At 41.2% G+C, this 27096-nt stretch overlaps 2 protein-coding genes across 7 annotated transcripts in view; one reads left to right on the plus strand and one right to left on the minus strand.

Moving 5' to 3' along the window:
* SHROOM2 (shroom family member 2) overlaps positions 1–27096 on the minus strand; it is a 132370-nt gene that overhangs the window by 32959 nt on the left and 72315 nt on the right. For 3 of the 6 annotated variants that reach the window (XM_069770425.1, XM_069770424.1, XM_069770429.1), the window contains 4 exons: positions 16217–16321; positions 13782–13913; positions 5857–8506; positions 3778–3881 (listed from right to left, as the gene is read on the minus strand). In XM_069770425.1, coding sequence (XP_069626526.1) covers positions 3778–3881; positions 5857–8506; positions 13782–13913; positions 16217–16321 — 2991 coding nt within the window. The remainder of the gene's footprint in view (positions 1–3777; positions 3882–5856; positions 8507–13781; positions 13914–16216; positions 16322–27096) is intronic. The other 3 variants (XM_069770428.1, XM_069770426.1, XM_069770430.1) reach the window with 1 other exon arrangement.
* Positions 21534–26009, plus strand: POLR2G (RNA polymerase II subunit G). The gene is given in 3 exon segments (XM_069770336.1): positions 21534–21578; positions 25423–25486; positions 25489–26009. Coding segments are annotated over 3 exon segments (630 nt in total).

Raw genomic sequence — 27096 nt, forward strand, 5'->3', positions numbered from 1 at the left:
ATAAAAACACATATATAAATGGAGTATCACCCATTTGTAAATTCTTTTCCATCTGACTTGATTCAGAAGATGTAAGATTATTCACATTCCTGTGTTGCTGAAGGGTCTCCTTCCTCCTTGCAAAATAATTTGCTGTTCCATCACCTGGTAAGTGTGGAGGCTAGGTATTTACCAGCTCTTGAAAAATCAGTTTCCTTATGAACTGCCTAATAATGAATTCGGGAACCTCTCTATAGGCTCCTGTTTCTGGCTTGTCAAAGATTTTTTATAACATTAAACTTGGGCATTTAGGTCAACTTAGGCATCAAGAAGTGATTTTTACTTAGGTTTTGTACAGTAAAGGCTGTTCCTCTGTCTTCAAGAGCTCAGATAGGAGCAACTGCTAAGGCATGAAAAAATGAAAAGAAACATCTTTCAGTGTTTAATTAGAGTTGAGTCATGCTGTGGTCCTATACTTGACATGTACATGCTCTTGTACTTGACACCTACTAAATGTTGAAAGATTTTCTGTGACCTGTGATCTCATAAATCCTTTTTCAGTTTTTGAAATTATGTAATTTTCATAGACATTGCAGAAACAAATTAATAGAGATACAAGTCAAATGTTCTTAGAAAGTAAATAAAAGCAATGGCTGTGAACATCTCTAGTAGATGGCAATCTTAAGAATTAGATCATAATGCACTACTCTTTTGATGCAGATTGACTTTTATGTGTGCTGTGTCATCCTGCAGGAAGCCACAGACTACAGGGGAGAGCACCAATTTCCACCTTCAACCTTCTGAAGGGCTATGTCTGTTTAGAAATTGTGGAGACTTCTATAGGGAAGTTAATTATATAACCAGCATATGTCATTTGACAAATACAGAGAGAGAGACACGTTTCAAGAAGGATAGACTTTAAATCTGTAAAAAGCTAAGCTTTTGTAACTAATTTGAAATAGAAAGAGTAGCATCATTAAACATAAAAAAGCATCAATTTTTGTTTTACAGATCAGCAGACTTGTGTAACACTTTTAAGCAGTCCTAAAGTTAAGAACATACTTAGAATCACATCGAGCCTCAGTATAAAAATATTCAGCTCATGTCAGATGACTGTTTGCATGCCTGTAAGTTCATAACAAGAATGGTTTGGTTCTTGCATGAGAGATGATAATGGCTACTATGGACCACTACTTTCTCTTCCTATAAAAATAATATTCCAAGATATTAAATACTGCAATTCGGAAGAACACGTTGTAGCTTTTCTGAAGAGGGAGATGAAACAACCTGAATTCACTGAAAGCACTCAGTAATCTCAGAGGGGTAAAATACAGCCCAAAGATGAAAGGAGTTTGCAAATTATCTTCATCAACTTAAAAAAATCCCAATTTTTCGAAGTAATGTTAATTTAGGTTTTGCAACTGGGTGCTAAAAAAAGAACAGCACCAAAAAAATACCGTAGCAAAATGAACCAGAAGTAAAAAGCCCAGGAGTTAAAAAATTGCTTATCGTACTCTTCTTTTTGTTGTTTTTTTTGTTACAATACTCCAACCTTTTCTCATTCTAGATTCAGTGCATTAAAAAAACCTCACATTTCTCCTGAAAATTATCAGGGAAGCTGTAATGGTAAACATTCAAAGTTTATTTAAAATGCAAGTTTTTCTTTTTTTTTGTTTTTGCAAAACAACTGGAGGGGAGGGAGGCCAGAGGCACCTTGTAGCATTGGGCAGTCTCTAACCCAGAGAAGGCACCTGTGGACTCCACAGCTGGCTCTCAGCTTGGGTCCCTGCACATCTAACCCACGCAAATGCTGCAGAGCCGCTCCTATGTCCAGCACGGTCACGCTGGCTTTGGTAGCATGAAGGCAACTGTAGCACACAGGCCTCAGTAGCAGAAAAATAAGGGCTATCGGCAATATAATCCAAACCCAAATTTTCAAAGAAAGTATTAAATATGACCACAAGGAAGACCTTAGGTTTGGTTAATATTCATGTTCTAGAATACACCATGCATTAGGTAGATTTGCTAGCCATTTGCAGATTGCTAGCTTTTAAAAGTAGGAAACTAAATGCCTTTAGGGCAGCTCAAAAATCATAAAACCAATTCATGTCATGATGAGTCCAGTCGCTTTTGAGCACAAGAATGCCTTGTTAAAAAAATGAGCACATGGAAATACATATCCTTTCTCATAGGACAGCCATTCATCATCATGGAGTGGTAGTTCACAGCACAGAAATTAAATTCCCAAATGACAGATTTTATTTAGTTAGTTTTTTGAATATGGAAGACATATAAGCCCCCTGCACAACACAAGTGCTGAGGGAAAGACTGCGAAAGAGACCATTTTACAAAACCTCCTGTAATGTGGTAAAATGGCCAAATACTACATCTGAAATAGTATGTCAAAATAGGCTTTGGCTTTAAAAAAAAAAAAAAAAAAAAAAAAAAGGTTATTGCAGCTGGTGCCCAGTCACATGATTTTCATGGATTCCATGATTATAAAGCAAGAATTGTGCTGCACAAACACTGCTAAAATGCTGGCGTAGGAGTATTATTCACATGCTTTTGTGACTAGGGTTCAGCACTGGTGGATGGAAATAATTTTACTTGTCCAGAGATGCTGTCTGCTTACAGAAGCTTGTCTGCTCCTGGCTGATTGTGCTGCCGCCTCCCCCTCTCCCTCCCCTCCAGCCCAATCACCCCTCCACACGCCTGCGCACACACTCACACCCTCATGGGCTATTCATTTTGAAATCACTATGGTAAGTACAAAGGGCTACAAAGAATTAGAAAAATAGCAGATGGTGTCTTCAGCTGGGCCATAAGCAATGCAAAATACAACTGCATAAACACATGAATGAATACTAATTTTTTACAAGCTTTTATGGCCACAACTAGAGCATGCGTTTGTGACAGTTCGTAATTTTCTCTCCCCTTGAGAGATTAATACCACTTACAGAACTGAGGAAAGCCCATGGAAGTTATTTTTCATATACATGTGTTTCTCCTGTTACAAAAACCAGAGCTACCAAACCTGGCGACAGCAATGTGTGCACCATCTCAGTTCAGCTGCCACACGCCACTTAAGCAGCCGCAGTATCAGCGATCGCTGAAATTACTGCTTACATTACAACGGCTCCAGCAAACTGCGGGCCAGGAGGGGGGCACCCCTCTAGACGTTGAAGGTTTTTAACTGCATTGCTCATACAGTCATACATTTGAAAAGGGTCTGAAAATATTGTACAGTTTAATTAAAACATGAATTAACAGAGAAGAGGGGAACTGATCAAATGGAAAAACAACTTTTGGTGGCTTCTGTTCAGGTACTGCATTCTGTAAAGGCACAAGTAGAGAAAAGTCCAATTTACAGCACTACTATGTTCCAGCAGCATGCAGTCTTTGCCACAGATAATACTGGAAAACTCTTTTGAGAAACCTCAAGCATTCCCTCCCCGCCCTCTCCCTTCCCCCCACCAAAAACCTGTAACTGATAAATATGAAAAATATCTGAATCGTTTCATGCACACAAATAAGAATCATCTGGCTCCAAACAAACTGTAATACACTCAACACTTGACAATTTCTTCAAGCTCACCCTAGAGTCCCCATAAATTTCAGTCCCAACATTAATTCTATCATGCACATTGAAGTGTGTGGGGAGAAGGAGGGAAACAAGGGAAAAAGGCATTACAAAAACTCTGAAATCATCATAGCAAAACTTCCAGTTTGGGTCAGGAAAAGATCACATCAAAGTTGTTGTAAGAAATCTCTTAAAGCCAGAAATTAAGAAATACTTACCTTACAGTGCAGTTCCTTTCATCCAGATTGTTAACTTTAGAGAAAATACGCTCCCCATCTTCCCTTAAATCCTCTGCTTGCTTCCTTACTTCAACTGAGACTTCCTAAAAATGGTTTATAGCACAAGTAAGACACCAAAGTCATCATGTTTCAGACTCCCAAAAAATCTATGATTATGGAACCTCTTATTTGTGGGTTTGCTCTGTTTGAATATACATGAAGTCAACAGCATAGCATGTCTTAAGCCTGTTTGGTTTTAAGTAGTACAGTATGCTATGTGAACTCGTGCGCAGCACTACCGACCTGGCTGTGCTCGAGTTACTGCTCTACTTTGCTGATCTACAGAAGAGCTTAACATTTATATAAACCTTCACTTCTTCTATTTGGCAAAGATAAAAAAAAATAATGCAGCAACGAATTTACAGAAGAGTTGCTCATGGTTTAGAAGAGGCAAGTACACACCAGCTTTTCAATCCCTAAGCATGTACTTTAGTTCCTCAGTAAAACATACAACATCACTGTTCCAGAATTTTATTATCTCACTATCTTCAAACAACCACACCCAAAGCATAGCTTTGCATTACAAACACTGAACCTACAGGAAATTTAATTGCGCATTAGCACTGGAATCATCTGAATCATATATGCGAAACAACATCTTTATTTACTTCAGTCTGTTGTAAGCATCTTCAATGCACTTATCACCATATTTTCCAGGTGCCTAAACAGGTGTCTGCGTTTTGCCCCAGGAGTCCTATACTGAACTCAAAGGCACTGACTAATAAACCAGAAATGCATACATGGAATAGATTATATGATGATTTTTCTGCTGGGTAGGCAATTATTTAATAATTTATTTAATTTAATTTTAAAAATAACTTCCAGGTGAGTATTTCCAGTGCTTGGAATCTCTACCCTAGTAAATTATCCACATAGTTAAGTCTGCACATAGCATTCAAAAATAACTTTTCCAAAACTTAAAGCCACAAAAAGCTTAAAGAAAAAGAGTCCACAACTTTTAGAGAGCAACATACTTTGTTTCTTTTTGAGCTATTCTCATTCTACTCCCTGTATATACACACACACAGTGGTGCCGTGTGGATGTGTATGTATGTATGTATGCAATGTTTTTACCAAGAGGGGAGGAAAAAAAAAGGAAAAAATAAGATACAACTGCATTGCCTCAATTCTTTTCTTGCGTAAGGTGAAGTTCAACACAAGTTGAATACACTACAACTCCATATACATATCAAGCAATCTTGTAGCAGCTTGAACAACATCTTTTAAACAGAGAACTTACGAGACTTTGTTTCTCTGTTTACTTCTCCTGACACCTGCCAAACATTCCCTGGCCCCACTCAGTTAACAATTAACTTAGTATTTGCTTGAAAGTTGAACAGACATTTGGCATCTCTCTAAGGAATGAATTTATGCATCTTAAATCAAGCAAACTGACATAAAATGAAACACTAAGCAGTTTCACTTGTTGCTGTAGTGTAGCTTTAATATTAACAGGCATATTTTTAATCTCTAAACTGTATTAGGCAGAAGTTTTTTCCTATGTAGCTTTTGCATCAAGCAAGTTTAGAAGAAAAGAGGACGTCTATGGAAAATGATTAGACCATTAACAAAATTGCACAAAAGTAGATATTATTTCCCCTTGGAACATTTTTCTTCATAGTTTCAGAGAACTGAAAGCCTTAAAATGGGTAAGGCGGCCACACCAATGAAGAAATAACTCTGGGTGAGGATTGCTTTGATCCTGCTACACCTCTACTGTAAAAAAGAGGATATCATCAAATCAAGTTTTCTTCCATCTGGCTACAACACACAAGAAATTACTTGATCCAGTTGCTCTTTGCTACATTCAATTCTTGTGCAATACAAATTTTGATCTTCTTAATTTTACTTATGAGAGCTACCTGTAACGATTATTCCTTTACTGACAAAAGGCAAACACAATGCTACATTGTGCTTCTAAACTGGAAATGTTCACAAAAATGCTCTCTTTCCCCTTCCACTGCTCTCCTGCCCCCCCACCTCAGGCAATTTAAAGGATAATGCGAAAGACACTTGTACCTGTTTGTAGAAATCAGTAGAAGGGGATGATCTAGACCTCTCATGGGTGTACTGGGGTTTCTCATGTTGTTCGTGGCCTGCATCAAGAATATTATCGGCTGAATGGTACCTTCCTGAGCTCCTTGGCTCTATCGGCTTCCGCTGCTCCTTCCATGATGCCTGATACTCTGCAAAGGTTCCCAGGCGCTGCGGCTGTTCAGATTTCACAATCATATCAGCAGCCTTATTGCTGCTACGATGGTGGACATTATCTTTCGAAGCATGTGCAGTTTCAAGTCCAACAGAGGCTGCCCGACCTCTTCTCTCATACCATGACTCCTCTCCTTCTTGTCCACCGTGAGCTTTCCTATCTGGCCTTTCAGGCTGCCCCTCAGCTAGACTGTGGGGAGCTGGTTTCTGTGCTGATTTCCTATATGCAGGCTTACTTGTTTCTTCAAAAAATTTCCACCTGTCTGCAAACGAGCCCAGGGCTTCTTCAGATGTATTTGGACGGCAATGAGCACGGCACTCATCCTCTGACATCCCCACCTCATTCATCTTCTCTGGTTCAGAGTAAGACTTCAGTTTTTGCTCTGTTGTGAACCTCTTCCTGGCTCCAATCCGAGAAACGTGATGAGTGCCACTCCCTGGAGGGTTCGGTTTAGCTTGTGTAGCCTCGAGGAATCCAGACACATCTTCAGAAACCAAAGCCAATAATGAAGAGTTGTAACTACCAGTTTTCCGCTCAGGTGACCTGGGGAGATATTCAGCGGGACTGGGCTCCAAGTCCCGCCGTTTGAAGGACGTCGCCCTCAGAACCCTGGCCTGTGCTTCCTTGAGGTGATCTTTGTAGGTGCTGGTAAAGTTAGCATCTGGGGAGGCAGTGACATTTTCTGCTGAATCTGGCTTCCAGGTCTCATTGCAATCCTCTGTTTCAGATGACCCTACTAACGTAGCAGTGCTTCTACTTTTCTGCAGATTCGCTCTTCTCATTTGGATCTCATTTCTCAGGGTTGTTGCAAAACGATCGCTCCTTCGTGCCTGTTTAGACAAATGAGTGTCAAATGGGGCCTGTTGCTCTGTTACTGCTTCTGGGCTGTTGTCAGACTGTTTTTTCCCTTCCTGAGCTAAAGAGTGCAACATTGGAGTCTTCTGAGGAGAAATCTTGCTACTCTCATCTTTCCCCCACTTAAAATCTTTCTGAGCAGATCTGTTTTCAGTGGTAAGGACACAGCCCTTTACATACTCCTGTTGACCGTACCTAGTTTCACTTTCCTCAGAGCTGCTCTCAAAGTTTTTCTTTTGTCCAGACTTTTCAGTACGATTGGGTTTTTTAGCTTCTTCTACTACAGCACACCTAGCATCCCCCTCTCTGTCCACTGGGTAATGACTACTGTTCTCACACCCTTTCAGTGAGGATTCAACAGGTTGTTGAGGTAGATAGTATTTTGTTTTTTGGACCATTGTGACAACTGCAGGATTTTCATGAGGTCCAAGCAATGCATCAGTCCCCACTGCCGATTTCCAGCTGTCATCCTTGAGTTGTAGTGGCTTTGAGCTTCCCTGAGAAGGCTGTTTTGCTGTCACGCAATAATAGCGACTCTGTCCAGTGTTGTCCAGCTTCTGTTCAGCAGCACTGTTTGAAGCAGAGGAAGTGTTGAGCAGACTGGCTTGGTTTGGACTGTAGCCATGAAAATGATCCGTAGGTAACTCCTGAATGCCACTATAGGCCAGGTAATGTTGCTGATCTTTAGGTGCAGCTAAGATTCTTGCATTGTGAAAAAAAGTGCTTTCATCACTGTACTGGTGCTGGTGGTGGTAACTGTAAGTAGGCTGTGCAAACCGAACATCCGTGCTGGACAAGGATGACTGCAGTTTGTTCACAGTTCCTGCATTACTATTGTACCTTTCACCAGTTGAAGAAAAAGTGTGTTCTGAACTGAGATCAGATTTATAATTTGAGCTGCTGACCCTCCTGTCACATGCTCTGGAGGGCCGTCGCTGCTGCTCCACAGTTTCCAAGTTCCAGTCACTCCTGGGCTGAGACCGGTTCAGGGCTGTAAAGTGCTGCGTGCTGGCACCCTCTGAGTACACAGGGCCATGGGCTTTCTCATGGCCTTTGGTAGCAGCAAAGCTGTCACTACGAAGAGGTGGAGGTGGGGGGGGAGGAGATGAAGACTTCTTCTTATCAGGAACATACCAGACAGGTCCAAAACTGGATCTTCCAGAGCTAGTGAGCTTGCCATCGGGGTGTTCCTCTATTCTAGGACTTCTGTTGTTCTCATATTGGATGGGAGCTGGCAAATACCCAGGTTTGTCCTCTATTCCACTGCTGTCATTCAAGAACTGGCCAGACTTATTTCCGTGCTTAGCAGTCTCCCAGTGGCCTACTTTGTATAGCATGTTCTCTGTTGAAGAAGTGTCTGCATTGGATAGAGTGTGGTCAGGGGTGCTAGAACTTGTGGAGAAAGACCCGTAGGCTGAATCCCGCTTACATTGGCTCCCTAGATGATCAATGCTACTATTAGATCTTGCAGAAGAAAGCCTTCCGTACTGGGCTACTTGTGGAGTGTGGTCCCAGCTGTCCATACTTCCCAAAGAGCTGAATTGGTCAGAAGTGCGATGTAGACTTGACTGATCCCACGAGTTTGACAGGTCATGAGAAGAACAACTATGGTAGGAAATAAACAAAAAGCCTCAGCGTAAATATACCAGTCATATAGCCACCAATTTTACTAACATTGGTTAAGATCCATCTGCATTGCAGTTATGAGACAAACAATCTAATAAAATTGGAAGTTTGAACACAAAGTCAAGGCTTTATCTTTATACTCTGCCACTGATTCAAAGCTTGAAACCTTAATAACTAACTCAATTTCCCTTTCTAAGTTGAGCAATAAGTAATGCACATTTATGTCCTTGAAGGCTCCCCTCTCCCTCTGCAACTTGTTGATTCTGCTGACTTTACTTTTAGCCTAATTTAGTTTGAGCTCCATTAGCTCCCTCCTTCCCAGGACAAACACCAACTTATTTTTCACCTTATTTTCCAGGCACCCCGATTCTTCCAGCTATTTAAGTCATGTACTTCCCTGTTCATCTTTTGTAATCTCACCCTAAACTTCTTCAGCCAATAAAGTTATTCCCTTGTCCTGCTTATCCAAATCTTTCCATCCATTTAATATTTTCATTTCTAAACAGAGATTCACTAAAAACATTTGCCTCAAATGCCACCATTTTAATTCTGAGGCTCCACATGCACCTTATCAGTGTGGTTTCAAACCACTCTCAGGTTGACAACATTACAACGTCATTCAATTCCACCCAGATCCACAACACTGACAGGAAAATGTCAGGAGATGCCCGAGTAACGTACGCTCTGCATGGCCAGAACTAAGCTTCTGACTTTCCTTCAAGAATCCTTACCGCCACCAGTCCTCTCTGCCACTCTTTCCTCTATAGAAATGTCATCTTTGACACTGTACTTTCTCTGGATCATTTGCCTAGAACACTATTTCAAAATCTTGCTGCTTCTGTTGTTTTTCTACCCAATCAGTTTTGTTCTGTTTTCTTTCTTTTCTATCTTTCACAGCACCCAGCCCCTGTCAATCCAACACACTCATGCTGAGACGATAGTCTTTCCAATTATTCTCATCACATCTCCCTGTTTGAACTTTACTGGCAGCCCCTCCTGCTTTTATATACCAAATTCAAATTCTTGCCCTTGCATGCAAAGCCCCTTGGGTAGAAATCCCAGAATTATTCCACTTCCCTGTAGCTATAATTATATGAAGCATCTATCAAATCTTCTGCAGTAAAGCAACCTGTGAAAGCTAGCAATGAAATTACATTAGTCCACATAAAAAATACAGAGGGCGATACAGGTCTTTTTTTCTGTCAAAAATATTGCAAAGGTCAACAACAGCTCTTTGGAATTCACTATTAACATGAGAATTGCTTTTTTTCCCCTCTATTACTATAGCCTTTGTAACTTTCTATACAACATGGTCAAAAGCACTTTATGTGAAGTAAGAGAAGGTATACTTGGTGCTTATTTTCTAAAAGCATTTTATTAACAAGATACACTGGCATTGCCCTCATCTTGTGGGTTTTTTGTTCTTTCATTCTTTTATTTTCAGCATTTTAAAACATCTTACTGAATACTTAAAAAGGTCTTAATTGTCATCTTAGGCAGATACTCTGGTTCATGTAAAAAATGTCTTGGTCATTATTAGGATCTCCTTTGTTAATGAAGAATGTAAGCCAGATATTGCTATGAATTGCTGATATTTTTCCCCCCTCTTCAGCACTAAGGAGATACTGGGCATCGATTAAAATAAAGATGACACTTGTGCAGGAAACCCTCAATTTACAATTCTCATGTAGATCTGCTGGTATCAAATGCGAAGCAGAGATCATCAGCATGAGAGGTCAAAGGCCTGCCAGAAAACGCCTACGGGAAACTCGGCAGATGCAGCAAAAGCTTCAAAGAAAGGATAGGAAAGTTTCTGGTGGTGTGTTACTGCAAAGCATGGCCTCCTGTGGTTCTTAACTGCAGGGCAATTCTCCCATGAACCCTGACATGGAAGAGAGTTCAAGAGCCATTTCTCTCCCCGAGCCTGGCATCCCAGGATATCCTTCTCTCAATGGCTTTTTTTAGAGTGGATTCATAAAAACACCTACACTGCTGGTTGAAGTCTGGCAGGTGAAGTCCAGGAATAATCTACAAACACCATCCTTGGCCACTTTGGCCAAGAAGCATCCCACCAACCCTGGGGCATGAGTTTCTGCTTCTGGGCCCTCCCAGAAATGACATCATCTCAGCAAATCAGACCACATTCAGACCGCATGGGATTACAGACCAGATGTACCTGACCCTAACTGCCCCAAAAACTCAGTTTAAGCAGCCTTCTCAAAGCATACTTGCCTCACACCCACACCTGTAAGGCTAGAACAAAGTAGAAGAGGTTGTTGGTTTCAACTGCACACCCAGGGGCTCAAAAAACAAAACAAACAAAAATTATAAGATCCTCTATTATAGTATATCCTACTGGAAGAAAATGCAGGGTCTAAACTTTCAGCAACTTAAGATAGTTCATATCCACCCCTCCCAGAAAAGTGCACTCAGCCTTAGTCTAGGGTGGGCTAGGAAAAAAGTCTGCATCCATGTTGTTACGGTATGAATTCTGTGAAAAGGACAGCAGAAGACTCACAGAGGGAAATGAAAGCACCAAAAGCTTACAAGGTCTAACCCTCTAGCCTTGTGTGAGAGGCACCTAGACCTGGCCCAGTGCTCCCAAGATAGCTTACAGTTTTTGAATGAAAGTCGCATGATAAAAAATACACGAATAGTGGTGGATGTGGAGACCTGGGCTCCAGAACTACCCTCTCTCCCATCTACACTGGTACAGTCCCTTCTGGTCTGTCTGTCTTCCTCTAGCTTCATGCACCTTCTCAAAGGTCCAAATCCAGTAGGCTGGCAAAAAACCTCCACCAAAACAAGTCAACACCCCCCCCCCCAACCAAACCAAATCAAATTACCCATAGCTTAATCTAGCATCTACCTAGGTAGTAAGGACAATTTTCAGAAGGTTGTTTTGTCCAGCTGCGCCCCAGCGCCCCCCCCCCCCCAATCCGGGTATATCCTACTTGGAAGAGAGCAAAAGCATCTCTCCCCCTGATAGAATTCTCCACGTTTTACAAGTGGTTTAGTTTTCACACTCACAGAGGGAATGCAGGCAGGCACATTCAGAAGAGATTTTAGGCTGTCAGTACCAAATCTCAAATGCTTATCTCAGGAAAGGACAAGAAATTCCAGAAATAGCTCAAGGATGGGATCCTTGGGCTAGGAACATCCCTTCCTCAGGCTATTTGTATTATCTCCTCGCATACTGCTGCTTTCAGGTACTGATTACTGTGTCTCTTGTTCAGTTTGGTGCTTGACTTAGAGTGCAGGGTGCTTCTTGATTTTGTGGATTGTACTTTGAAAGCGGGGAACCTCTGAAGCTGCTCACCTTCTCTTTCTGCAGATGAGCAAGCCCAAAGAACCCCCCTCTGCAACTAGGATCCTCAAAATACCCAAATCCCTGGGCTGGCACTCTAGGAATGCCGGGCCTCCAGCCGCCACAGTCTGAAGTCAGCTCTGCCACTGAAACTGTCTTGGGCAACAGACACCAGGACCGACAAATCTCCCAAGCACATCACTTTTCAAGTGGGCAGCACAGGCAGCCAAGGGGTTCAGGATGGCAGTGCCCTGGGAAACCTGGTATTAGACTGTGCTAAAGCCACTAACTCTTTCGGCAGCATCTAAGAAAGCAGAATTTGCCCTTTTTACTAATACTGATGTCTACCAGCAGTTGCTGCTATTTCTGATATATGGGGGGGAGAGGACTGCTCTATTCCCCTCCCCTTTTTCCTTTACACGCACAATTTCCTGCCCAAAGCTCATTCCAAACTGGCCTTGAACCAAATTAGTATTTTTTTTCTTTTTTAAATATTGTGATTCGCCCAGCTCCTATCAAATCACACTTTGAGACATGTGTCTTGCAGTATTTTACTTTCACAAGGTACAAGGACAACCATCAGGAAGCATATATTGATTTACAGCTCAGTCAGAAGACTCAGCAGACCAAAAGTAGAAATACTCTTGAGTTAGCATTGCAACCAGGACGCTATAAAGTTTTCAGAAATTTCTGAATTTTGCTTCTATATACAAGGACTTTTACTGTCTTCAAATCTATAAATCTAATTCAGCCCATCTACATGAAATTTAAATACAAACTCTCTAAATCAGTGTAAAACAGCAGCAATTATAATTGAGGATTTGAGAAATATAATGTGCTAAAACTTCTGTTAATGCAGTATTACAAAATGCATTTAAAAAACCTTTCTGTCTAAATGTTAACATTCATACTTTATTCAAGGGCATATAGCAAGTTATTTCAAAAACAGTAGAGGGCTTCCAAAGAAAACAAATGATGTAAAAATGATTGTAAAAAATACATGAAAAATAAAATAAAATCTTAAAGTATGAATGTTCTTCTGTTTAAACTACCATGATAAATTAACAACAAGAAATAATGAGAGAGAATGTACAGCAGCAAATATAGAAAACACAAGCCTATTTTCCAAACTGGGATTGCGTACCAGACTCATTTTCTTTAATGCTCAGTGTAACTAAGGCCCAATGGGAACTAAGAAAAAAGCAACAAAAGAAAAACAAAAGAAAACCAAACCTCGTGAAAATGTCACCCATGAGCAAGAAACAAACAAGAACCTGTAACCAGACACAAACAGGTGTTACCTAAAAGTTTAAAGTTTCACAAGGGTGCCAGCCTTTCTTCCCCAGTGCTGGATGAGACCTAACAAATATTAAGGTGCTTTAAGTAGGACTGAAAATCATTGGTCTTACTACCTCTCTACACAAGCAAGAGCACAGTTGTAGGGAAGATCAGATTACGGAAAGACAGTTTAACTAATAAAACCAGTAATACCTTAAAGTCCAACATTAAAACATTCTGCACCCCACATTTAGGAAAAGGCTTTTTAATAGCCTGAAACAGTATTTTTCAATTTCTTCTCCCTTTACTATTTCACTTTAAGTATGTTAATTTTGATGGTTTCTTTTAGCTTATAAAGGTTTCGGATTTTACCAGTGGACACTGAAAGGAAATGCAGAACAAGAAACATAACCTTTTGACTGCCTTTAAAGCTAGTTTCTTACCTTTCAATCACACGCACATATCACATACTGTTTCTGAAATCCATTCATCCATACGTCAAACTTCCCACGCTCCCCCTTCAAGCATTGAAAGGACAGTCAATACTAAAGATGTATAACACAAAAATTCTGTATTTGTATTTGCTTTAAAAAACACTCAACGACATGACCTACATTATTATTGTCTCGCTGTTGGAGCTTAATGCGTGTAACTTAAGCAGAGACTCACCTTGCATGATAGCGCGAATGCCAGGAAGTGCAGGCATTGGACGAGGAAACATGGGACGTGGCTGTCTCAGGTTGACTTTCTGTAAATTTGGTTGCGTGCCAGGAGTGAGGCCTGCAGGCTAGGTCATTTCTTCTGAAAACGAGAGAGGTAGAGTGTACTAGTTTAATGCAAACAGTTCAGTAAGGTGACAAGCCGCAAAAAAATCTACCAGGGCAGTAGTCAAACACTATACAGATAAGACAGAGGCATAATGACTTTAAATGACAGCAAATGAGACAACTTTCTACATGCATGGCAGTTTTGAAAAGACACCAGCATTCCTTTAAAATGCTCAAGATGCAGGGAAACATCAATACTCTCCAAGGTCTGTGCTTGGGTGTTGTTTTTGGTTTGGTGGTTTTTTTGGTTGTTGGTGGGGTTTTTTTCTTTGTTTGTTTTTTGGTTGTTTGGGGTTTTTTTGTTTGTTTGTTTTTTGGTTTTTTTAAATTTTATGTATTTTGGGGGTGGAGTGGTTTTAATGAGGGGTGGAGACAGACAAATGAATTTTAAAGTACTGGACATGTATCCAGAGCTTTAACAGTTAAAGCTAATACTGGGACTTATGAGACATTTACAACATGACAACAGTACGGTAGGGCTTTGCAAGGTTGTACTGTAGGTATGTGCTTATGGGAGGAGGTGGGAAGAAAACACTTAATGACAGGAAGGAATAAAGCCATGTACATTGTTTCACACAAGTTAGAGTGATGTAACTAATAATTTTAACTTCAGCCAAGTTCTGCTTCAGGTCTTGAAATGTTTGGCACCCCAGGTATGCAGGGGTTTTTTTTTGTCTTGGGTTCTTTTGTTGTTTGTTTTTTAAAGAAATAAAAACCAAACTTTTTTTTCCAAAAATGGTTCATCAATTCATCTAAGTCCCCAAATACCTACTTGGATATCACCTCCAAATGTACATGCTCATGTAACTGAAGAGATCCTGTCTAAGAAGTACAACAGCAAGTTGTTAGAGCTTTGTACCTTGCAAAACTTTCTGCAAAACTGCTCTACCATCCTCTGCCCCTTCCTTCTGTTCAGGAATTAGTAACAACAGCTTGCACTTCCTTCCAAGAGCTTGCTGTTTGTAACACCTCTTGGCACTCATGAAATAAGTGCATTCTTTTTCCCACAATGTTAAAGAAGCCTTTTGGGTGGAATTCAGCTACTTCTGTTTCAGTGAGCAGATGCCGAGCACAGGCCATTTGTCTAGACCTTCTTAGTCGCCCCGGAACGAAGCAGAAACTTCCTGAAAGTAATTCATCCTGCCCTTCTCTTTGGCTTGTCCTGGGGGAAGTGTAATTTAAAATTTAGACAAGGTATAAGGTGAGACAAATCCCATCCTTCCAAGTCACAGTCTGAAACAAAGGCTTATAGGACCTTAGCTCTTGAGGGTTTTTTAATGCACTTATGTATTTATGAAGTTTATTACTGCAATGTTAAGTAATCTGTCTGAGTTAGGAAAGTCATTTGCTAAGCTGAGATACTGTTCCCTGTTTTCAGCTTGAACTCTAAAGGCAGTTCTACATTTTTTACTCATTCCCCCTTTTTATAAATTTGGATTATCAGACAGCCACTGGATTTAGAGAACAAAACTAAAGCTCATTATAAACCCCCTATCTCCAAAACAGGTCAAATTTGAGTACATGGCTTTTTGCAGCACATTCAGGAAGATCTTATGAATTCAATGATGAATTGCCTTTCCAAACTCTGCATGCGGGATTACAAAAAGAGAATAATAATTCTACAGGGAAGCTGTAATTTCACTAAGAAGTGTAGCATCATTACTGTCACTAAAAAAAAGAAGTAATTGTTTCCATAAACAAAAGCCTACTCTTCCCAGCATGATGGAAGAGAAAACAGTTAAGCAGAGCATCACTATGTTCTTCTTGGTAGGATATGAAATTCAGAGAGTGAGTGGAAGAGCCCCAATACTCTCAGAGCAAACAAGTGCAAAAGATTCTGCTCAGCCATGCGATGATGGGCTCCAGACAGTCCTTCCATGCCCCAAGCCTGTGTTCAGGTATAGAAAAAAAAAACCCATTCCACTGTTCAGCTGCACAGAACATCGAAGGGCTTTTCTTCCCCACAGCTCACCTCTAAAAGGTACTGATACCAGCTCACAAACCACAAATACCCATTTAGGCAAATGCAATAGACCTCTTAGGCATCAATTCAGCAAAAAGGTTTATCTGCTATGAGACAATTACTTTTCTATGATGCACCACTAAGGAAACACAAGACTAGAAAACTAGCACTATACAAGGCAATGTTTGGAGCGTAAGGAAATTAAGGTTGGGAAGAGGGCTTCTGCAAGTTTGCTATGGCCTTGGCAAATGGTAGGAGGAATCCAATCAGAGGGAAGGAACAGAAGGAATGCACTTGTAAAGTCAGTACTGTACCTCATGGAACTTCTCAAGATCTTCATAAGATAGGTTCTTGCTACATGAACATCATTTTCAGATGGCATTTTCTGTGCTACAATATCCACCACCACTTTCATCTTCCTTAGCAGCCAAGCAAGGGGAGGAACATACTAGACTGAGTTGTGACATGAAGCAAGTCAAGTGGAAAAGAACTTACATGTTCTGTTTCATTTTTTTTATTTGGGGACACATATATTTTTCAGAGTTCTTTTTTTTAGACGTAATAGTCTGAACAGCCTAAAAATGCTGGTGGGATACCTAGAAGGTGGAATCATGTAGACACCTGCTTTCGTTGAAGTCCGCAACATGACTAAAAATTAATTTACTGTGCATAGTCAACAATGCTTTCTGCTGGACTCTCATAATTTAGTTACATTTACTATGCCCTGCATGTCAAGAAACGATTTTTCCTAGTAAGTGGAGCACAGCATGAATCTTGATTCCAAAACTCAGCACAAATGGGTAGGAGGACTGGAAAGAAAAGATTAAAAGACTCAAAACATGAATATTTTGCAGGCAACTAAAGATGCGGGAAGCTGAGCATTTATATTCTAATGTAATACCCCTGTATTAATTCTGAGTGACAGAATGAGATCATCTGAACCTACAACCCAGAAAACCTCTAGCATTAATGGAAGCATTAATAAAAGCATTTCACTGAGACTGTCTTTCTACCAGTGCTTTTACAAAAGCTGCTGGAAGGAAAATGCTGATAAGTTCTGAAGATATGATACAAAGGTAAAAAAACAGTTTCTATTGACTATAAGCAATCTGTTAAGACAGTGGTCTCAATTACATGTGTATGCAAATACTCTAGCAATAAAACAACCTTTTCAATGCAGTTTTTCAGAATAAATCTGTCCTTTTATAGTTACTGCTTGGAAGTCATTAAGAAAGACACTGAATTTCACAGGCTGTAGAGTTGAAAGATACTGGTTTAGACTGCTGCAGCAATACTGAGGGAGTTGACTGGATGGGGGGGCAGAAAAGATGTACTTCGAAGAAAAACAATTAAACTGGACAAGCAGACTTACCTGTAAACAACAACAAAAGCCAGAAAATATCTTAACAGTGAAAAGTAGACAGGAAATCGAATAAAGTAACTGAACTACCACAGCATACAACAGTATCAATGAATATGAGCCATCTCCTCTGTTTTCAAGCCCATTCTGAACTCCTGTAGGTACCGTTCGGATAAAAGGCTGGCAGATACGCCAACAGAGGCATGTATTCCCCCCACCGCCCAGTAGAATTCATTTTATTCTCATCTACCAAAGAGCACCCTTACTGTAACCCTATCATACAGGCTTTTTTGCATTTGGAGTCCCAAGGCAGGAGGAGGACAGGCGGTTCCAGGGGCCTGCGTCCAGGCGGAAAGCAACTGCTGGGATTTATTTGTCTGTTAATGTTTCATTCCAGCCCTCTGCTGAGTCAACAAAGGCAGAAGGCCTGGCTGCAGCAAGGCTGCAAATCTGTCACTGCAACTAGTGGCAGCTACACACGACAGAGGCTGTACTGTATTTCTGAAACAGAAAACCGGCTTTTCATCCCTCATTACTGGCCCCTTCTCTTTAGCTCAAAGGAGTGTTTTTAATACCAGCAGCGGCGACATACCCACATGGAGCCGCTCCGGCCCATCTCACGAACAAGGGAATGCACAGCTCCTAAGGGGATTTTTCAGGTAAAACTTTGGAACCCCGAAAATGAACAGTCATACTAATGGGGCATTTTAACCAGGACTGCTCAGTCACTGCCCTTTTTAAAGGCTATCTTCCGTTATTTCACGTCCTTGCGTCGCCCCAAATTTACCGATCCGTACCATTACTTTCCACGTTAAATCTAAGCAATTCTTCAAAATGGCTGAGCTCATCCGTCCCACGGACGGTTTCAATCTCCACACACACACACACACACACACACCCCCCGCAGTACTATCGCGCGGCCCGACACCCCCGCGAAGGAGATGGGCACGGCCAGGCCCCGCCCCCGCCCCGCCCGGCGGGAACCCCGCTCCTGACAGGGAAGGCCCCTCCTGTGGAGACCCACTCACTCAACTGCAGCTCCCCTCTGCGCTCGCTCCCTCTTACTGTTATTATTTCTCATGCTAATTAATCCCTCCCCGGGACATTAAAGCGGCACGCCGTTCTGTGGCCCTGAAACATCGCATGGTGATCTTTTTTTCTTTTTTTTTTTCTGTCGGCTGCAGGATTGGCGGCACCGCTTCAAATCAGTGGTCATCTTTTCTAGTCAGGGCTCCCTCTGGCACATCCAGCCGCAAGCTGGCAGCTGATGGCAGCCCTTGCACAGGCAATGCTTCCTTCCTACTGTTCAGCTGCACCAGGAAACAAACCCCAGGTTTAGACAAGAGTTCCCAATTTTTCCTAACTTAAGGATGAGTCAGTGGCCTCAGTCAAAACCGATCCGCATCTACAAAGAACAGTTTCGCAGCATCAGCACTAATTCTCCAAGTTAAAACTGTTGTAGTGATTATTTAAAGATTCTTTAAAATAACATATTCGGTTGTCAGACACTTTAGTTTCTACAGAACATTTTTGTTTGCAAAGCTGCAGACCACTGTTTCACAGAATAGTCCGTACAACTTCCCTGCAAGCCCCAGAATTTGGGAACCAGTAAATATACTTAAACTGAACAGCAGCTATCAGAATAAAGTTGTTCTCCCTCCATTCACCAAGATGCAACTCAAGACTTTCCAGCAGTAAAGCAAAGCCTCTCTCCAGCACTTTGTTTTTAAAATAGCCCAAGTTCACATTGTCACAGTTGCAGCAGGAGGTCCCAACTACTTGCAGTTATTTTAAACCTTGCCTACAACCAGGAATTTGTCCTAATTCCAGTGTAAGGTAAATGGCTACAAGACTGCCCTGCCTGCCCGCCAAGGATGCAACGCTAAGGAAACGCAGAAAGGCTGCAGTGCTGAGATAAAATGGAAACCTACACGTGCTTAAAGGTCACACACACAATTCATCGGCATTCTCAAACAAGAAGCACAGCTCGGACACTGCACGTACTCTCACAAGGTGCCCTCGGACTCTGTCAAAGCCAAATAAACCAAATCATGCGTTGTTTGTCCTACGGAAAAAAAATCCTCGCAGTGTTGCCCTGTGCCAGCCATGCAAGTTAACTACGAGGAGTTCAGTCTTTGGGATCTCCTCAGCAAGCCACTCGTCCATTGTTTTTTAGTCCACATAGAGAAAAATCTCAAGAATTTGTAGTGACAGCACAGGTGCCCTTGCTTGTCCCCTTATAAATCCCAAACGGCTTCACAGTTCCCAGCTTTCTCACCTCACCTCCTTTAAAATAACACTAGGCCAGACATACCAACACTTCATTAATGAATTTTTTATAAATCTGCATGTGCCGGGGGAAAAGTCCTTCCAAGCCATGTCCTTTTTTTTTTTTTTTTTGGGAGGGGGGGGGTGTTTACCAATTTGGTGCTCAATGGATTAAAATACACTAGAAGACCAACATATAATGCAATTAATTGGGTGTGCAAAAAGCCACTGTAAATAAAATACTAAATCACTTAATTTATGAAAAACATTATTTGGATTTTTTTTTAGTCCTCTGAATCCTTGGCAGAAAAAAAGGAGGCTGAAAACCATCATGAAGCTGCAGTTACCCACAGGGGCCTCAAATAATAATAAGAAATTAACAATGTCACTGTTTTTCATTCCAAAAATAGTTTGGTGTATTTTTCCCTGCAGATTGTTAAGACCTCACCCAATTGCCTAACCTGGGAGCTCATGATTAGAATAGGATGATTTTTTTTCTAAAACAAACAAACAAACAGATAAAATTGCTACCTGAACAAATCACATATTTTCTAGAATGAGCACACACTTGGTCAAAAAGTCTTCTTTATTTCTTCTTACCCTCCCTTCAAACAGACAAACAACATTCCTTTCTATAGAGTATTGAAGGAGTCATCGCCCTCCACAGACAAAGACATGAGGTGTTTTCTCTCTCAGGCAACTATATTCACAGAATTCCAATTACTTCATGTTATGTTAGTCACCACAGGCAGATCTATCTGCCAATGTAATACAGGAATGAAGTATCTAAAATTTGGCAAAAGACCAAGGTCCAGCAGCAAAACTATATAAGGAATGTGAACAGCTTCGTGTCATTCTCAATAATGCAATACATCCATGAGTTACCCTAATATAGGCTCAATCGGTTGTTATCAATTCCATAAAGAAGCTTTATGTTAAGTGCAATACAACAATACAACGCCCTTCTCCTTTCCCCTTGTCATTTTCAGTGCTGTCCCGCCTCCCGACATACCTGTCTGTATCTTTGGATGTAACAGAGAAACAAACAATGGGTAAAAATGATATTAAAAAGAGGACAAAGCATCCAAAACGTGAGGTTGAACACTTTTCCTGAACACGGTTACTCTCCCACTTTATTTCTTCCTCATTTCTTTGAAAACGGAGAAAGGAAGGGGTGTGGTATGTATGTGTGAAAGAATACAAGGAAAAAAACCCCACAGAAAGCCCCCTGAAAATCTTCATGCAACAACTCTGTATTGAATGATACCCCCAAATTAAAAAAACTCTCACAATAGATTTTGATGTCAACCTTCACGGTCTATCATTCTTAACCAATACGGATGATTCAAAAAAGTTACATATATATACACACATACATTTATCTCTATACATATATGTATAGATATATACATACGATATATACATATATATCCATACACATATGCAAAGCCACTTTTTAGGCTTTTCAGAATTCAAAATATGCCCACAAATTCTCTGTCCAGGTTGATGGTTTTGCACTTCAACCACCAGTTTTTGGTCTTCCCAATATACCAAAACCTTTCTAAATCTTGACCCACAGTCCACTTCTGAATTCATCTCCCTGTTTCTTTCTAGAGCATCACGGCCTGAACAGCTTTGTTCCCTTTTTGTAAGGTTGTCCTACTGCCTTTCACTCAGATTCAGCCTTGGATGCCCCAACTTCCTGCTGTCCTGAGCCTACACAGCAGCAATTTAAACACTTTTTCTAAAGTACACTCTATGCCAGCATTCACGCTGTCTATCCAGGACAGCCTTAAATGTCCTTTCAAAGAGGGACAGTAAATTTAGGCTTTGTTTGGCTGAGGCACAGAGTTGACTGCATAAACCCCTCTCAAAAGCCAACAAACGGGGCATTCCTAGCTGAGGCAGAAACATCAGGACTTGAAATTTTAAGTTAACTGTGTGGAGACTTCACACCCTCACTTTTATAGAGATTAAACTTAAAATGTGTAAAATGCCTGTTCATGGTGAGCAATAAACCTGAAAAACTACTGGTAAATATCATCACGGTAAGTATTTTAAGGCAATGCCTTTTACCTCTGCAGATCTATAGTGAGCTTTATAAAAACAACACACATCATCTCCTCTCTTTCACACTTACTCCCTGAATACAAAAAAATGCCTGAATGGAACTTTTGGGGGGATGAAAATTTGTTGAAGGTTGTTATATTAGGTATCTGCTGAAGATTAAAAGGAAATGCTTTCACATCATAATTGATCAAATGCTGCTTACATGAGATTTAAAAAACTAGTATGCCAGCTCGGTAGCCTGGGAAAGTTAATTTAAAGGTGAAGCTCTTAGTATCAGAAATCATCAACAGCAACATTGCTGTTAGTTTGCCAGCTGTACACTGTTTTCCAAAATAAACACAGGAGGGCTGATACACACCAATTCAAATTACTACTGGCAACACTAGAGCCACACCAGGGCTTTTGTTTCAAGACTCTGCTTCTCTTCATTAACAGCAGCACGCACCCCATCTGTTTGTCAGAACCACCTCTCCTTATTAGCATCTATTCTTTTGGGAAAATCCCCTGTGACATGCTTCACTGGAATGGGATGAACCAATGATGAAAACTAATCGGCTCGGTATATGAAAAAACTCTTCTCTGACCTCAGACAGCTGAGCCCTGCTGCCTACATCCCCTTGTCTGGTGACGGCTGGATCAGCCACAGGCGAAAAAACCCAGACGTCCAAGACTCTGCACGTAACATGCACAGACACACAAACTGCAGAAGATGAACAGTTGAGAGAGAACAGTTGGTAGTCTCAAGCAACACCAAAACCCATGTATAGAAATTAAATAATAAAATTTTCAAGCAAAGAGAAAAGTCATTAGCAGTCTTGTCATCCTAATACAAATCTATGACTGCCCTAGCGTACTCAACCCTTTTCAAAGTTTAAATTATTTTGATAAGCAGAAAAAACTAAATGAAAATTGGGCTCCAATCAACTTTGTGAATCCCTCTAACTTACCAAATAGTAAATTATTATTCTTTCTGGTTAAAGTGTATTGAAAACACATTATAGGTGAAGAAAATTGTGTCTTGATTAAGGAAAGCTGTTAACACTGAATAACCATGAAGCAATGAACAAGCCTGGTCTAACAGCAGTCCACCCAATTCCTAATCCCTAGCAATTACAGAAGCTCCTTGCCAAGAAGTTTTCATAACCTCACCTTCTGCAGCGGGAGCTCTTTGCTCAGCTCAACCATCTCCCTGGCTGGAGTCACCAGCGCAAGTCCCCTTGGAGTGCCATCACCGCCTCCGTCTTTGCATCCTTTCCTCTCTCCAGCCCCCGTCCCACACTAGTTTGGGGTTGGCTATTCCTACCTTCCCCTCTCCAAGAACATGCAAGCTTGCACTCCCCTTGCGGGCCGGTTCCTACACAGCCTTTTCCCACCTGTGTCTTTATGTTGGCAGCCAGGCAGGCTTCTTTGTGGATCTACTGCAGTGTCAGAAGGAAAGTTGCAGTGATGGAAGATGGCGCTGTAGTCACTTAAAATCAAGTTAAAACATGTACGAAAACAATGAATATGTATTAAATTCAGTGTATCAGGTTAGTTAATTATACTCGATTTAAGAGCTCTGTCAATGGCTGATAAGAATTATTTAATGTTTTAGATAAACTGCCTTCAAAATCTATTTAGTCTAGGGATAATCTGCAGGCCTGAATTCAAATTAGGCTTCAGAGCGGAACCTTCCAAAACCTACAAAATTTCAACATATCTACATACAAAACCCCCACATTATCTACAAGCTAAGAATAATCAACATAGTATGCCTAAAGAAATATAACCCCACACCGTGTGTGGATGTGTATATTGACTGACCTTCAACATGAATAAAGAAAACACAGGAAGAGGAGGATCTGCCTTTTGTTCCATCAGAATCCACAGGACATTTCAGAAGTACAGAAAACAAGATCACCAAACAAGATACTCTTCTCAAAAAGAAATCTCTGATTCTCTCAGCTCCTTCTGTTCCAGTCTACCCAACCCCAATTTACTCCTGACATACCCTACACTGGCAATTGAGCTTTCTCCAGCCTGTAGACCTTAAAAACAGTATCTTGAGCTCTGTAAAAATCTTGCTCTCAACACCTCTGGATTTGCAATACCATAACTATAAACTTCCATGCATAAAAATTAAACACAGTACCTGTCCTTCCTTAAGGTGGGAATTATCTATCCAACTTCTGAAACACAGAAGCATCTTATTCCCAGTCTAAAACTGGTGCAAACTGCCCACAAACAGCTTCCGTTTTCTTCAGGGAATGATTACTATCCCCTCTTGTCCAGTCTGAAGCTGTAATATCGAGATCACCACTACGCTAAAAAGGAGTTATGGACATCTTGATGTTACAAGACCAACAGTGCCGTACCAGCAATAACTCAGTTTCCTGTTTCTTGAATTTCTGCATCAGTATTCTAACTCAGCCCTCCAACTATTTCTACATCAGAGCAACAGTCAGATTCTGGCTTTCCCATTTTCTGAAACCTTTTCAAGTGCCATACCACATTTTTTTCCCCAAATACAGCAGCAGAAATTACTCAGGTTCAGCGAGACCTAAGAGAAGGAATACTGAAAATACCACCAGCTAACAGGACCAGTAAGGGAATTCATACAGAATGACAAAACTTGTGGCCCAGTTTAGACTTCCCTACCCAAAAGTCTTTTCTAAACCTCTGTTGAAACTGTGCTGGTAGTGGTGGCATAGAAACGCAGAGGATAATGCAACCTTGACAATACATTATGTGGTAAAATTGTTCACAAAGAGGAATGGCAAAAGCAGATGCGCTGCAGGAACGATATTTAATGAAATACATATTTAGAACAATACCACAGGTCTCTATTACCAATGATATAGTCCTTTTTAGCCAGAAAAAACATTAGAATAAGAAGTAGAACCAACAGGCCCACATGAAGTCTTTTTGCTCATCTATTTAAGAGTATGCACTTGTTAAGTATTCAGATATTGCTTCCCAGCCTATTCTCACAACACTTGGCATTCTCAAGTAATCCTCCAAATAAATACTGGCCATGTCACACAGCATCCAGGACCCGTTTATTCCAGCTTAGCCATAACTAAGACAAAAGATGAGTGCAACACTGTAGAAAAAATTACAGTATTTTCCACATTAATAAAGAACTGAATAAGCTTTTTATGCAGAAACTTTCCCTCGAGGCATCTTGGTCTCCAAAGGACAACAGAGATTTGAAAGAAAAACCTGCTCCATAAAAAAAAATAATTAAAGGGGGAAGGGGAAGAAAACCTCCCCTTCCAGAGGAGCCACTTATGGGCTAAACATGCAAGTGTATGTAAAAAATTTATAGTGCTTCTACTGAATGTGACATTTGGAGATAGCTATGCAACTGTGAATCACTCTGTGATATATGGCACTGTTTTTAAAAAGCATTTTTATTGTCATAATAACTATTTTCAGATTAAAACAGACATTAGAGCTTTGGCACATGACAGATCTCATAACTTGGGCATGAAATCTCAGCTGCCTTAACGTGTTGGAAGCCCAAGGCGTAAGGTGATTACAGTTGCACAATCATCTTCTGAGGTTACCTCTCCCTCCTCACCTCCCAGGGGCAGCTCAAGTTTCAGGTGGAGAAGCTAATTGTTCAGTTCCAAGTTATATCCCCTCCTTAATCTCCAACTGATGACTGCAGCTTTAACAGCATTATAACAAGAAGCAGTACAATTTGAAACACTTATGCACCCATCTACAATTTCTCCATTGGCTAAGGGCAGATATTTTCCTGCAACTTCTTGGAGCACAAGCTCCTTTCCTCCTATGCCTGTACTAATTCAGACCCAATCTCTCCAACGTTTTGTGTAGAGACTCTTCACTGAAATAGAGGAGATCTGCATGGGCAGGTATAACATTGTCGTTGCTGTCAACAAGAGCTCCTACCAGCCTGTGGGGCTGCAGATTTGCACCTTACCCGGAGAAAGGCAAGGCCACTGCCCTCCATCCCTAGAGGGTCCGCAATGGGCCAAGTGAAAGAAGCTGGCTCCTCTGCTGAGGTTGGCTCTACGTCCTGCTTCACCTCCTGACATTTTATTCTGTCAGAAACAGAGCTGGACCCCAACTTCAATCCTCCCTGCTACAAGACAGCGCTGATAAGGACACAGTGGTTAAGCAAGACTAAGATCCAGCTGATGGCCACAGGAGCAAAAACGGGTAAGAATGACCTTTCTTCCCCTGCATCGTCTCTCTTACGGGCGAGTATCTGGGTCATCCAGAGACAGTGGCACTCTTCTTACTGCAAAAGGACTAGCAGCTGTGCCTGGAGAAGATGGGCCCCTTTGTTCTCTGCGCACAGTACTGTACCTACAGGATACACAGACTTCTCCCTGTCTCTGCTCCCTGCCCAAACCCTCCTCCCTCCATCACACACACCGAGGGGTACCTCTGAACCTTGAAAATAAAAGCCTTGATTTCTCCACTCCTCTCAGTAACGCGAGACCCTTCCAGAAACGCAGACACGAACTAGGACTGACAGTTCACGAAAAGGAAATGCAGCGAACGCGAGGGTATCAAACCAGCGATACCTCTGCCAAAGATTCACCCACAACAGCCACCTCAGCCCCTGCCCCAGAGAAACAGCGGAGCACACGGATAAGTGGCCGTCCCCTGCGCCCACCCCTGCGGCAGCAGCTCCCACAGCTGCCGGTCCAAGGTGCTGGTCCAGGTGAAGAACCCATGCCAGCCAGTCCAGCCACTGTGTAAACACACTCAAGTCTTCAGTAAATTTATGCTGATCAGAAAAATAAAAACCTACTTAACCCATTAACTGCAACAATGCTGTTCCCCTTGATTTGGATACCCTGGCAACACATAGAGGCCTTACTTTGAACAGACGTATGGCAGCCTTAAAACACTTAAACCCACTTCGAGGTGGAAGTTTGAAAGTGCCCAGACAACTCTGATTTCTGGGATTCCCAGAGTAGAGCTGATTTTGTTTAGTGGATAATGTTCTTGCAGGCTTTTAGGCTTATTTTGCAGAAACCGAACATGCCAAGATACGCACCCAATTTAACATCATTAGACTTGAAAGCTGGGTTCAGTCACTTCCCAGTAAAATAAAAGCTATTTTCCGAGCAAGATTGAAAACAGAAACACTTCACAGCAGTAACAACACAAATCTTCAACAGATTATTCCTCTTCCAGCCCACCTCACACCATCCCTTCAGATCTCAATCTTTAGTCACCCTAATTATCACCAAGAATAAGTTTTACAAGAGAGTCAATCTGGCAAAAATAAAACTAAAAAACCGCAAGTTGAAACATGCGCTTGGATACAAAGAAATCAAATCGGAAACTACCTCAATGATTTTCCAAGGCCACATCAGTTACAATGGATGACAAAACATGGGAAAAAAAGCTCTAGCTAATATTCATAAACAGTTATTCCTGCTGCTAAAGCTTGTGTGTTAAAAAGCTGTAAGGGCCATCAGCATCCCTCTGAAGCAAATGAGTAGTTTAATAACTGCATTCATCCGTCCACTT

Source organism: Haliaeetus albicilla, chromosome 25 (genome assembly GCF_947461875.1).
Source record: "Haliaeetus albicilla chromosome 25, bHalAlb1.1, whole genome shotgun sequence".
Taxonomy (NCBI): domain Eukaryota; kingdom Metazoa; phylum Chordata; class Aves; order Accipitriformes; family Accipitridae; genus Haliaeetus; species Haliaeetus albicilla.